This window comes from Centrocercus urophasianus, unplaced genomic scaffold, assembly GCF_019232065.1.
Source record: "Centrocercus urophasianus isolate 14NV4802_14NV808 unplaced genomic scaffold, USGS_Curo_1.0 seq_16, whole genome shotgun sequence".
In the NCBI taxonomy this organism is placed as follows: Eukaryota; Metazoa; Chordata; class Aves; order Galliformes; family Phasianidae; genus Centrocercus; species Centrocercus urophasianus.
In genome coordinates this window covers 14,763,610-14,777,733 of record NW_024884711.1, presented here as the reverse complement: position 1 = coordinate 14,777,733, position 14,124 = coordinate 14,763,610, and the positions used below count along the sequence as shown (strand labels likewise).

At 42.0% G+C, this 14,124-nt stretch overlaps 1 protein-coding gene across 1 annotated transcript in view; it reads left to right on the top strand.

Annotated features, from left to right (window-relative positions):
* WIPF3 (WAS/WASL interacting protein family member 3) overlaps positions 1-14,124 on the top strand; it is a gene marked incomplete at its 5' end in the record, with an annotated part of 21,900 nt that extends 7,776 nt beyond the window's left edge. Inside the window, 6 exons of the mRNA XM_042816852.1 lie at positions 5,267-5,399; positions 6,450-6,578; positions 7,921-8,646; positions 9,620-9,766; positions 10,413-10,514; positions 10,982-14,124. Of these exons, the coding sequence (XP_042672786.1) occupies positions 5,267-5,399; positions 6,450-6,578; positions 7,921-8,646; positions 9,620-9,766; positions 10,413-10,514; positions 10,982-11,022 (1,278 nt within the window). The remainder of the gene's footprint in view (positions 1-5,266; positions 5,400-6,449; positions 6,579-7,920; positions 8,647-9,619; positions 9,767-10,412; positions 10,515-10,981) is intronic.

Sequence of the window (14,124 nt, the reverse complement as noted above, 5' to 3'; positions counted from 1 at the left end):
AGTGAGAACACCAATGGTCCTTCCTGAGAGGAATCAACCCCCCCAAAAAATGTGTTCTGTTCCTTTTGATGTTCTTGGCTGTCCCTAGCATTGTGCATACACAATGTACACAGCTAGCTTAACCTTTGTTGTCATCCTTCCTGAACAGGCTGTATCATCCGCTCTAGGATTCCAGTTATTGGGGATATAGGAACAAAATTTGTTCCTTGTTTTTGGGAGGAAAAGGGGCTGTATCTCTGATTGTTCAGACTCTTCCCCAGGCTTCATAGGTTCCTTGAGTTCTGGTTTCAATGTCGCGGTTGTTCGGCAGTGCTCACACACAGTTCCTTCACCCAGATTGGCACTTTGCATCCCTGGCTGCATTGCCTGAACATCTGGAGCTGGTTTTGACGCCATCTGCTGCTCGCGCTGCTGCTGTTAGCTGTGCATTGCCACACCTGTAGCCTTACTTCTTCTTTCACATTTCCAAGTTTGGTCTGTGAATCATGTCTGGTTGGATGCTGGAGGAGGCCAGGTCTGGCCCTGTGCTCCTTCATATGTCTTTGTGATCAGGCGTCCCCTATCCTAAAGCATTCTGTTTGTCACTGCAATGCATTTCTACTTCCTCACAAGGCAAAAGAGAGATGCTACATGCTGCCCAGGGGAAGATTTCTTGCCTCAGCCCATGTCTGGGCAGGTTCTGCGAGGAATAGCATAGGAAGATAATAGGAAGGCAAGGATTTGTTAAGGGATATCATCAAGCTCTTTGTTTACTGAAATACACAGAGCGCGTGCATCCTGCCAGTGTCTGATCTCTGCATCAAATTCCATTTTGATGAGGGAAAAATGGAACACAGGAGAGAGTAAGGAAGATTGACAGCAGATTCAGAGAAATAAATGAAATTGTTGGCAAACGTGAGAGCTGTCTTTCTGCCCATAATGAAAGACTGTGTGTCAAATGATTGATTGATCTTTAATTTTGTTGCCATATATCTTACCAAATAGATATTGTTAAGCATGGGCTAAATGTATTTTGACTTTCTTTAAAATCCAATTCAGGTAAATAAATACATTTTCTACACGGCTCTCCTTAACGTATTTCTTACAGAAAGTGATCAGGAAAGGGAATGTACTGTGATGATGCCATTCATTAAATATTATGAATATTAAAATATTAATTCTCTGAAATAAAAGAGAATGCAGTGTTCTTAGATGGAATTGTCCTTTATTTTATCTTACTCGTGGCTCCTACCCACTACAGAGATGGAGCATGGGATCCTTTTTCCCCCATCAGATGATGGGTTAATTCTGAAATAAAGGTCTATGGTTCTCTGGTTGCTGGATTTGCAGAAGGCTGGAGATACACTTGTGCTTCAGCTGTCGTGTTTATGAAGATCTACACTATCCCAAATTACTTTTCAAATTCAGTAAGGAATATATTTAAACATCAGAAAAAGTATAACCCATTTATGGGACAATTTATGCGTCCGCTGTGACCTGAGCTACCTGTCCAGAGGAATTCTCCTTTTCTGAGTGCAGAGCTGCTCTTTAACATCTGAAAGGTAGTAATTAGTATGTCCCTGTAATTAGTACTACAGTGAACTTTTCCAAATGCCTGGTGCTTTCTTCATTTACATCATTTCAGTACCTGAGCACATATACCTCTTAAATATTTTAAGTGTCGTAGGAGCCCAGAGGGTAGGTCAGTGATTGCACTCAGCTTGCAAGATATGAAGTGAATTTCCTAGGATGAAAAAAAGATTTTAAAAAAGCCCAATGACTTGTGCTTCACAAAAAGCTCTCTGCCACAGAGGGGCCAGCCTTAATCTGAAAACCGAGACTGAAATAATCTGCTGTTGTCCACAGTTGTTTTCCTCAAGGAATGGTCACTCTATAATTGCCTGCTTTCGAATCATAGGTTGCCTGTGTTTTACATGAAATCACCAAACGCTTGTCTCTGCTGGGTTAGCAGGTCCTTAGCAGTCACCATTCTTTCTCTGCAAGGCTCTGTGCGTTCTGTAGGCAGATCACCCTCAAGGCTGATCAACCAGGCTGAGCTCCTGAAATCTAAATGTTTGCTTTCTGACTGCCACTTTGGTTCTCTTCTGGCATCTCCAGTGGTGGAGAGTATGTTTTGCATTCTTGTTCTTTTTGAATGGCCTCAACATGCAGTGATTCAAAGCCTCTGTATCCTATCCTCATTTTTCATTACTGTGCTGGTCTGTTACCACCTGTAAATTTTGAAATGTTTATTTCCGTTGTTGTTAATTTATAAGCTGGAACATCCCATTTGATAGCATTTTCCTGTTTACAAATGCTTTGGTGTCGTGTTATGTAGTCCAAACTTTCATAGACTCACAGAACCATAGCATGGCTTGGGTTGGAAGGAACCTTAAAGCCCAGATAGTTCCAACTCCCTGCCATGGGCAGGGCTACCACCCACCACATCAGGCTGCCCAGGGCCCCATCCAACGTGGCCTTGTGTGCTGCCATGGATGGGGTCCTGTATTGATCCAATGCCTTACAGAGAGCCTGATGTTAGGACACTGAAGGCAGAGCTGGTGGAGTTTGAGACGAAGAGGGAGTACTTCTGTTATGTTCAGGCTATTTGCATGTGTGGTTTGTTCCATTCTGTTTCAAAGTACATATTGAACATGCCGTTGCTTGTACTTGAATTAGTAGCAGAATAACTCAGTGGCTATTAAAACAGTGAGAGCCCACCAGTCCTCTGCTGCTTCATGTAAATAAAGCATAGAATCTGATTTCAATCTGTGTTACCTTAGGCAGTTCTAGCATCTGATAAAATAAATTATCTTTGCATTCTCTGCTTCCCTTTTGGTTTTCATTGAAAGAGTGAGGTGTTTCTGTAAATAAGTGAGACTGCCCTTCAGTGAGGGGAAAAAGAAGCAGTCTGAGACTTACTTACGTCCTTTGTTTTGCAGCTGTTTTCCCTCAGTGACTCAAAATGGATTTATTTTCCCGCTTAATTATTTCTATTTCATGTGCTCAGACTTGAAGTTGAACTCCAATAAGAGTTCTTGTTAGTGATGAAAATAAGAATTTGCAAGGACAGGGCAGTATCAGTGTGGGTGAGGTCCCTGCTGAAATACTTCTTGACAAGAACAGTGGCAGCCCTTGAAAGAGCAAGCCACAAACAAGGAGTCTGCAGGAGCTCTGACCAGGGTGCAGGCAGGCAACATTACACCCAGAGCATCCCTACTTTGTGATGGAAAAAGAGAATCCGTATCAAGCTACTCAGCAGCTCATCAACCACCCAGGCTGATCATAGTTCTCTTACTGGAGGAGGCAGAGACAGCTGGGGCCGGGCACAGGGTAGGTCCTGAAAGAAGGGGATTGTCTTCTGGGCCTCCAGCATAGCATTCCTTTCTTGTGTTATAAATTGTGAACAAATTGCTATCTCCTCCCTCTTACAGTGATATCAACTCTTGGGTTGCTTGCAAATATAAGTTGCCACAAGCAGGGCATTTTAATCTAATAGCTGTGTGGCTATCGTGAATTTTTATATTCCAAGAATCTTCCTGCTGAGAAATGCAGGCTGGGAAGATGGAGTGGGCAGCTGGCATAGTGTGTGGACACTTGAACCTGGAAATGAAAACAGCTGCTGGAGCTAATTTTAAACATAGGTCCTGATCAGATCCTTTTCAAACCTAATTGTCATGTAGCCGTAGAGAGGCGTGAAGCTCAAGATACTGGTAAAAAGCTGTGTGGAAAGGGAAGTCATCCTTGCTCCAGTTATGGTATTTCCATTTTTCACAGTAAGTACTGTCAGCTTCAAGGAAATGTGAGTGGAAAGAGCTCCTGGCTTGTCCAAGATCTAATGTTGCTTTCGCTGTACGTGGAGCGTTTCAGGGTGGTCATAAGGGGAAATGAGAATCCCTGCCTTTAAAGCACAGGGGGAAGTAGCACTGGTTCAGATTGGGAAGCTGTGTAAAAGTGTATGTTTTTTTCCATAATATTTTAAATGAATATATAGTTACATTATCAGTCACAAGATTGTGTAATACAGAGTTTTTACATCAGTTGTCAGGAATGCAGCTGGCATCAGCAGCAATCTGGAGTGCCATCTAGTGGGGCTGTGCAAATGTGTCAATTTATAAATATTTTTGAGCTAATGTAACTGCAAATAATAACAGTGCAATTTTTCATTTAGAATTAGCAAGTTAAGCATTTTAATAATTTAGCAGCTGGTTACATTTTTTAAGCTTTTGTTTTGCCTTCAGAATGCAATAACCAAGTTGTGTGTGGTTGGCTTTTTTAAAACATGACAGTATTGTACTTTATTATGCCTGTGATGGTAAAATTAGGGTTTATTGTAGAGTCATAGAATCACTAAGGTTGGAAAAGACCTCTAAGATCATCCAGTCCAACTGTCCACCTACCACCAATATTTCCCCACTAAACCATGATCCTTAGTGCAACATCTAAACTTTTCTTGAACACGTTATGAAGACATAACCTGTGGAAACCTGTGGGAATTTGTAGTAGATGCAGCACGTTGCTGCTATGAAGATTTCCCTCTGTTAGACTGCTCTGTTAACCACATGATAGGTTTGGAAATAGCTCTGCTTCAGAAAAGCAAAACTGCCAAAGATTTAAGCAGAATGTGCTTCTTTTTATAAAAGGAAACTTAATGAAATAAGAATAAAAAATAAAAATGTGTTTTGTTTTTATTTCGAAACTTTGAACTTCAGTCTGACTTTACATTTACAGTCCTCAGTTAGGCTAGAAAATTTAATGAAATATAATTGCATTGTTGTAAATATTGTCTACTTAAACTGCTTAAATTTTCCAGTACAGAGAATCTAAATCAGTTAATGGCTAACAATCATGTTCAATTATAAGTTTGATATGCAAATAATAGTCTTTTTCCCTAAGGCAATACAACTAAAACAGAAGGGTGTTTGTTCTAAGGAGGCTTAGTTACAAAGCATTGTAAATAGAGTGAAAAGAGATAAAGGCAGTTGGAGCTGCAGTTGTGGGGCAGAGACCCCAAGCGGCCAAGTGAGGGGTCACGTTTCATGTAAGCATGACCCCCTAATTTCCTTTCAACCGTGTTAACCTCACTGATATTAGATGTGTGCTATATTTAAACTTTCAGGATTGCTGCCTTCTGTACAAACGAATGCTCTTCTGATTGGCTGAATCCAAAGGCTTTGGAATGACAGCTGCCAGAGATGGTTTATTTCAAATTTTCTGTCACATTTGCGTCCTTTCTAGGCATACATTTTTATCAGGACCTGCTGTCTAATGCTCGTATCGTCAACAGGTGAGTTCAGAACTGCCCAAATTGCAAAAGGATGAGCAGAAAGCACGAAATGCGCTGTTGGCTGATATCCAGCAGGGAACTCGCTTAAGAAAAGTGACTCAAATCAATGACAGAAGTGCGCCACAGATTGAAAGTAAGTACCTGCAGGAGGGCCTTGGGTGGGCTCTGCAGAAGCCCCATTTGTGGAGGTCAGATGGGCAGGATTTGTGTGGGTTTGGAGTTCATCTATGGACAACATCTTTAGGATGTGAAAGGGGAGGGCTCAATTTTCTAAAGGTACATCTTGTCCTGAGATCAACAGCTATTAATACTTCATAATAAGGCTGAATCTGGGTGTCACCTTAACAGGCATTCCTCGTTCCAGAAAAAAAAAACAATGAAGTCAGGAATGATGAAACCCATGAGAGTTTCTTTTTAAATGATTGTTTAAACAGGAATTACTGCCTCCAGCAGAAGAGCTGTTCTTTACTAGATAAAAAGAACAAAAGATGCAAAAATAAATAAATTTTAAAAATCTGGATGTATAAACTTAATTCCTTTGGAACAGGAATGTTTACTTCTTAACCTCTTTTAGCTGAAAACACATGCCTGATCATCATTTGGAATCGGAGAAAAGACTGTTAACAAGTTACAGCAGTTGTCAGAGCCTTTTCGTTTTAGTGTTTGTTCTCACCTGAACCCTTTCCCAGGCAACTTGCTAATGGCAGAACCCTGTTGTTGTTTAGTTGTTTTATTTATTAATAGTTTCTTGTCTATCTTAATGTGATAGTGCTAGAAGAAAGTATCTTGGGAATGGTGTGGGGAAGAGGCAAGACACAGAAGTAAGGTTATGAAGATCTTGATGTGCTTGATCAGCCAAACCCTAAGTCACTCCTGACAGGTCTGTTGGAGAATCTCCAACAAGGATTACATACATATCTGTGATCTGAAGATCTTTGTATGTAGTTAAAAACAACTTTTTGCTGGTGCCATCATTGACGTGAGATTAAAAAGCACCAGAGGGCGCAGTGCTTCAAGATACCCGTCAGAACAATGGTCATTACTGTATTAACTGTCCTTACTGAGCCAATGGAATGAGGAATAAGTCTGGTCTTGACTGTGTTTATTGCTGCTCAGTCTTAGCAGCCTGAAAGCATTGATGAAATGGCTTTCTGTCATGCTTTTTCTTTTCTTCCTATAACAGAACCCAAAGGAAGTAACAGAGATGGAGTTAGCCCAGCCATTAATAAGGGTGGCTCTCAGCAGCCCCTGGGAGGCTTATTTGCTGGCGGCTTTCCCGTTCTCAGACCAGCAGGCCAGAGAGACATGCCAGGTGAGGACTTCATTTGCACAGAAGAGCAGCTGGGGGGAACTGTAATGGATAGTACAATGGATAAGAAATAGATTCAGTAGACTGCAGAATTTTACATTTTACATTAGCTTAATGTAAACTCATAACTGTGCCTCAGATAACCTCAGATTTCAATACTCTGTTTATCACCTTCAGCATAAATGGCAAAAAAAAAAGAAGTCATACTTCCTGTTGTCCATTACTGTGTATTTCTATGATGTTACAGGTTTGTATGTTACTTTAGAATTTAATTTTTAAGACTTATGCCATCTGGGTTTTATAAAGGACAGTTCTGATCCAGCAAGGTAATTTACTGACCTGAAAAAGAAGGTTACTGATGCTTCACAAGGACAGGAGCAAGGGATGACTGGGAGCCCTATTGCTGCTTTTGTCTCTTTTCAGCCCTTTAGAATGGCTGCAGTGACCTCTGGTGCAGTTGGGCAGCTGGTGCAGGACATAGTTGGGGCAGCATGGGCAGGACATAGCAGCAGGCATTTGCAAGGAAAGACAGCAATTGACTCTACCTGCAGCTGTTCTGTTTTTTTTTTTCTGGAAGACAAGCTCAAGATACTCAGCACAGGTTATGACAGGGCTTTCTCACAAAGCTGCAGTAGCTGCTTTGAGTTGTTCTTAAACTAGGACCAGACTTCTCAGAATGCAGAATGAGATACCTTTTGGACATCTTGTTTCAGAAAAATTTGGACATGTACTTAGGCAAATCATGTAAGGTCAAGTGTCTTTGGGCATTTGCCGTTGAAAAGAAAACATTTGAACCTGCATCTTCTGGAAAGCCTTTGAGGCACCACTTTTAAAAATCCACAGGATTGAGATTTATGTAACATTGGTGTGAATTTTTTAATCATAAGCAAGTACTTAAGGATGCAGGTGGATGTGCATCAATCTACTTGTGTTCTCTGGGGCCTTTCACTCCAACCCTCAATGCCCCCAAACTTATGGACCATTCACATCCAGCTGGCTGCACCAGGCAGATGTGTCACTATGTAGGACACCTGCCACCACAGAAAAACACCTTCTCATTCAAGTGCTTTGTGTTGCAGAAGCTGAGGAACAGAGAGGGGAGCAGGGCCTCTCAGTAGGTCAGCATTTAACTAAGCAGAGTCTGTAGTGTCTTGTAAAACACATCAGCTCCCAGGTCCTCTGCACCATGGGGAGACTTGTGGGATATGAGGCATTTTGAGTGGATTCATTTAATCACTCTGAGTGACCACTGGGGAGGGAAGATGAATAGTGTTTTTTGTGCTGTTTTGTCTGATGAGATGGAACAAAATACCGGTATGTAAGGTGTGATCTCTCTTTTTTTCAGGAGGAAGGCCTGGGCAGCTTCCTGGAGTCCGGGCAGCAGCTCCCAAGGCTGCAGCCCCACCGAACAGCGCTGCAAAGGCAGGCAGTAGCCCCTCAAACCCATCCGACAGCCCTTGGCCAGCCGTCCCACCGGAGCCTCCCAGCACCTCCCGGGCTGGCACCGCACGGCCCAGCCTGCCTGCGCCTCCTCCGCCACCTCCGGCTGCCAGCAAACCTTCCCTCACCTTCCCTCCTCCTCCGCCTCTTCCCCCTCCGGCAGAAAGGCCTACCAAGGGGGGATCCCCCAACTCTGTTCCTCTGCCCCCGCTCCCTCCCCAGGCCGACAAGCCCACAAAGTTACCAGTAGGTGCTTCGCAACTGCCTCCTCCTCCTCCTCCCTTACCCCCCTGTGGATTTCCAGCCAGGACGACCGATTTCTCCACTGCTGCTTCCTCCCCATCAGAAGCGAGGGATTATCCACCTCCCACACCACCGCCGCCAGCTCCTCCTCCACTCCCCGCATTTCCTCCAACCTCCAACAGGCTCTCCTTCCCACCCTCCCCAGCCATCAGCAGTGCTGGGAGTGGTGGTGACGTGCCCCCACCACTGCCCCCCAAGTCTCCCCACTTGCTGTCCCATCTGCATAAACCCAGTAATATTCAGTCGCTCCCTCTCCCTCCCACCCCACCCCTTCCTCAGCCAGCAGCAGTGGTGGAGACCAGGAAGAAGAGACCAGGCCGAGGCCCAGGTGAGAGCAGCATTTGTTTGAAATAAAGTTTTCTACCTCTTTTGGCCAGCAGGGAAGTGGCACTGACGGCTGAAGAGCTCACAGGGGTGCAGGTACAGTATACGTAGCAGCAGGATGAAGTCCATAATGTGGGAGGAATGTAATTAGCATAGTGTGTAATGAGCAGGCCAGACCTCAGGCTCTTCTGACAGTAACATCTGTCTGATTTGCAGTTACTCAAATTCCAGACTGCTTTTAACATCCCTCTTCTGATGTAATTGTGCAGACTGGAGCTATATTGGGAAATTTACAGGAGAGAATAGAATAAATACAGTATAGCTGCAGCCATAGATGTGTAAAGGTAAATATGGATGCAATCCCCTGCTTTTCAGCAAAGGTAAGTAGAGCGTGAGGCTCCTCTGAGTACTTGGGTAGTGGAGATACTGGCTAATGTTTCCCTGAGCAGATGATAGGAGGAACTTTTTTCAGACATGATATAATGAGGATAATTAAAAAATGAGTTTAGATCTGTGTGGACTTGTGAAATGGAGACAGCTATTTAATATGGAACATTTGAAGAGAATGTTCTGTACTCTGTATCTCAGCAGCCAGACGTCAAGAGAAAGCTTACTGGTTCTCTCTGACAGCCATGGGAAGGCTCTGAGTACAGTAGATCAGCTGCTTTGTGACAATGATTAATGCTGCTTGGGAATTGTGTGATGAACCATTATTTTATAGGGATGCTTTTCTTGTGATCATTCAACTTCTGAGGTTTCCATTTGGGTTATCTAGTGGCTAACTTGGAGGCCTCAGGATCCCTTTCTCTTACACAGTGTGTCCAGAAGATGTATGTAGTCACCTACAGCAGCTGGATATGTTTGTCCCAGATATTGCACTCTTTTTTATAACTCCCTCCAGTTCTGTGCAGAGCTTACTGTCAGTGTCATTAATTCGTGATGATCTTTTATATGCTGGTCTGCTTCCTCTTTTTCAGGAGCTGGTGCTGGGAAGCTTGCCATTCCTCCACAGCCACCTGCCAGGTCACCAACAACTGAACTCACAAGCAAGTCTGGAGTCTCAGCCTGGGCAACAGTTCATGACCCCTACCCACCACTCAAAAATGGAAATATGCATATTATTGGTAACATCATCTAAATTAGCTTTAGTTGAAGACTTTAGTACAAAAGCCTTTGCTTCTCAGACTTTAGAAACTCATTCATGTCTTTCTCATAACAGTATAGTAGTACAACTAGACTAATAGATTTTTTTTTTTGCCGAGAGAAAATGAAGGTGTTTTTTTTTTCCACGAAGGTTTTGAACAATTCAATAGACAAACTCAGGAACTACCTGCAAAATTATTTGAGATTTTGAGAATTTGCTACTGTGCTTACATTATTTTTCTTTGAAACAGTTCACAGACATTTTGTAGCTTTAATCCTATGCAGCAAAGCCTGCTAAACGCTACTTTTGTGGTCTGATGAATTGGCCATTCATTCCTGCTAAATTGCTTGAAAACCACGGAGGAATACATCTGTTACCACCACATCATCAGTGCAGAAAACTGCAAAGGCAGCCAGAAGCTTAACTTCGGTTTCTAGCAGTGTTTGCAATTAAGCTAAAAAATTTGTATGGCTCACAAACTGGCTCTAGACTTCTTATTTGGAGTAAGCCACTATCTATTCCAGGGAAAGCCAGTCTGCATTTGAAATCAATAGTGGCAATTTTTATTTATTTATTTATTTAAATCTCTAACAGTAACTAGTGTTTGTTTCCCTGAAACTTCCTAGATGACTTTGAATCTAAATTTACTTTCCATTCTGTGGAGGATTTCCCCCCACCTGATGAATTCAAGCCATTTCAGAAAATATATCCCAGCAAGATACCTAGAGGTAAGTGTGTAAACATGGGAATGTCATACAGTTATCCAAGAGCATTAAATAGGGTGAGAGAAAATAATGAACAGAAACCAGCTGTACTATGAAAAGCTGGACTGTAAGCATAGAACAGATAGGACTGAGATTTGTTACAGTGGTAATAGAGACCAAAGATATAATGAAAACCACTTAATTACTGTAAAGACTTAGTAGCAAAAAAAATAAAATTATGTGGGTAGACATGCAGTTTGTGTTCTTCAGACTTTTGCATTTGTGGAGCGAATAGAAATTAAGTCTGTCTAAATCATCATCTGTATTTAACACTTTCTGCATCGGAAGGCCTACAGAGCAATATGTATCTGTTTAACAACAGATGATAAACACAACATAGGTTGTTTAAACTGCTGTAGAACTACATCCAAAATGCATTCCCAAAATATGTATCTATCTCCTATGAATTAACCTGTCCTACGTATTTACAGATCCCTCTAAAAATCCACCATTAAGAACACACGTGAGATGAGAAGAATCATCTGATCCTTTCTGGACTGGTATTAAAGAATGGAGAACATCAAGATAATATACAGAACTGAAGAGTCCCCGTTACAGCGATAGAAATTACATTTGGATTGCAAGTGCTGCAATGTTAACATTTTTATAAGCTGAAAGAGAGATGTAAATGATACTTTTGGAAGTACTTTGTGGCATACACACCACAAAAGTGTTAGCATAGGCTTTTAAATATTGTATATATGTGGATATTTTTTAAATGAAAAAGCATAAAATTTAAAATCTTTGTAGTGTTCAGACAATTCTTAATAAGCTGATATGTTACCTCAAAGAATACTTTTTGCATGATGTGCCTGTAGTTCATTTTTCCTCTTCCATCTTCATTTTTAAATATTTTAGTAATCCTTCAGTTATTATTCAGACATTTTTCCATGAGCTGTCAGAAGCTAACATGACATGTTTAGTTTTTTTGTATGCTTTTTGACTTCTTCTGTTCTACTTGTGTTCAGATTGCAACAGAATGGCACTTTCAAGAACAGAAAGGCCCATAATAATCCTCATCAAGCATGAAGAGAAAGGAAATCAGGGGCTGTGGCAGCTGTTGAGCTACCTCCTATTAATTACAGATCCCTATAGGATAGCAAACATGTCTGAAGAAACCCAGCTGGTAGGGTGGCCACAGACCTGACAAAGATGACAGAACTTTTCCAGAATGGCTAAAGAAAGAGGAAGCACACCATATAGAATAAGGAGTCCCTAAGATTGTGATTCCTGTTAAATGAATTGGTTGAAAAAAAAAAAAAGCAAGGCAGCCAGGGATGAGACTCGAGCTTCTGCTTTTAAGATGCAGTAGTGAGATGTTTGTTTGGCTCACTGATGTTCAGATCACACAATGTCTGCTTCCAGCAGGAATTACACAAATGCAGCATTTCACTGTATTAGGAAGAGCTGCCATCAGCTTGTAGGAAGTGATCACTCCTCTCTACTCAGCACCACTGAAGGCTTATCTGGAGTGTTGTGCCCAGTGCTGGGCTCCCCTGAACAAAAGAGAATGGACATACTGGAGAGAGTCCAGCATAGAGCCACCGAGATGATGAAGGGACTGGAGCATCTCTCCTGGCAGGAGAAGCCATCTATCTATTCTATCTCTTCTATCAGAAGTCTTCTGTCTTTTATCAGGAGTAGTCAACATGGATTCACTGAGGAGAAATCAAGTTTGACCAACCTGGTAGCCTTCGACGATGACATGACTGAGTGGGTAGATGAGGGGAGAGCAGTGGATATTGTCTCCCTTGACTTCAGCAAGGCTTTTGACTCTGCTTCACATAGCATTCCCATAGCTAAGCTTAGGAACTGTGGGATAGAAGATTGGACAGTGAGGTAAACTGAGAACCAGCAGACTGGCAGAGCTCAGAGAATTGTTATCAGCAGCGCAGAGTCTAGTTGGAGGCCTGTAACTGGTGGTGCTCCCCAGGTCGTGTTCAACATCTTCATTAATGAGCTGGATGAAGGGATAGAGTGCACCCTCAGAATGGTTACTAATTATATGACAGTGGAAGGAATGACTGACATCAGAAGGCTGCGCTGCCATTCAATAATACCTCAAGAGGCTGGAGTTGGGCAGAGGGGAACCTGATGGGGTTCAACCAGAGGAAGTGTAGAGTCCTACACCTGAGGAGGAATAACCATATGCATCAGTACAGGTTAGAGGCTAAGCTGCTGGAAAGGAGCTCTACCGAAAAGGACTTACTTTTTCTGGTAGACAACAGGTTGGCCATGTGCCATTGTGTGCTGTGTGGCCCAGGTGGTCAGTGGTATTGTGGGATACATTAAAAAGTGTGGCCAACAGGCTGAGAGAGGTTCTTCTCTCCCTCTACTCTGCCCAGGTGAAGCCACATCTGGAGTACTGTGTCCAGATCCAGGCTCCTCAGTTCAAGAAAGACAGGGAACTTCTGGGAGAGAGTCCAGTGGAGGACTGCAAAGATGATGAGAGGCTTAGAGCACCTCCCTGGTTAGAAAAGTCTGAGAGCTGGGACTATTCACAGCCTAGAGAAAGAAGACTGAAAGGGGATCTTACCAATGCTTATAAATCCCTAAAAAGCAGATGTCAAGAGGATGGAGCCAGGCTCTTTTTGCTGGTGTCCAGCGATAGGACAAGGGGCAGCAAGCACACAGTAGAATAAAGGAATTTCCATGTGAATATGAGAAAGAACTACTTCTGGGGTGACAGTACTAGAACTGGGCTTCCCAGAGAGTATAGTCTCCTGCTATTCCCATTTAACAGCCAGGTTATTTATGGTTATTTTATGATTTATTTCTAGAAATACCACATTTTACACCGGCAGCTGTTAAAAATATTATAAATGGTAGGTGGAGATCCTTCCCCATGGCTATTCCTTTGGACAACAGTATTTAGAAAAGACAGGTAACTACACCCTTAGATATCTCTGCTTTTCTGTTAGTTCTTGTAACAGCTCAGTTATGCTATGACTCCTATTCATAGAATCATAGAATCACAAGGTTGGAAAGGCCCTACAAGATCATCTAGTCCAACTGTCCTCCTATCACCATTACTACCCTAAGCTACTAAACAATATCTCGCAGCACCTCATCCATATATACATGCATGCTTACCGTGTGCAGGTGCTGTAAGGGTAAGAAGCATTTAAATATCTTGCCTGTAGGACTCCAAAAAAGCATCATTAGTCTTTTACGATACCTTGTTCTTCATGTCAAAAGAAAAAAAAATCAGCAATGCTTTCACCAATGCTTTCTGTTACCAGTACTATAGTTACTAATACATATGCATGGATGTAGTAATAAGTAGGGATCAGCATTGTTTCTCAAACAACTGGAAAAATAAGTTTAATACTGTATTAAAGAATATTTTGCTCTATTATTATTAAAAATTGATGTACTGCTGATTTTCACGTTTTGGAACTCGTGTACAACTCTGCAATAAGTATCTTCATAAATATTTGAAAGCTATATATAGCTCAGACCACATGCCAGAAAATATCTAATGGAAGACCAATGTTATTCCTGTTTTTATTATGATTAGGAGTGTTTTAGAAAGATACATCTTATAGAAATTAAACTAAAAAGCTTGCACATA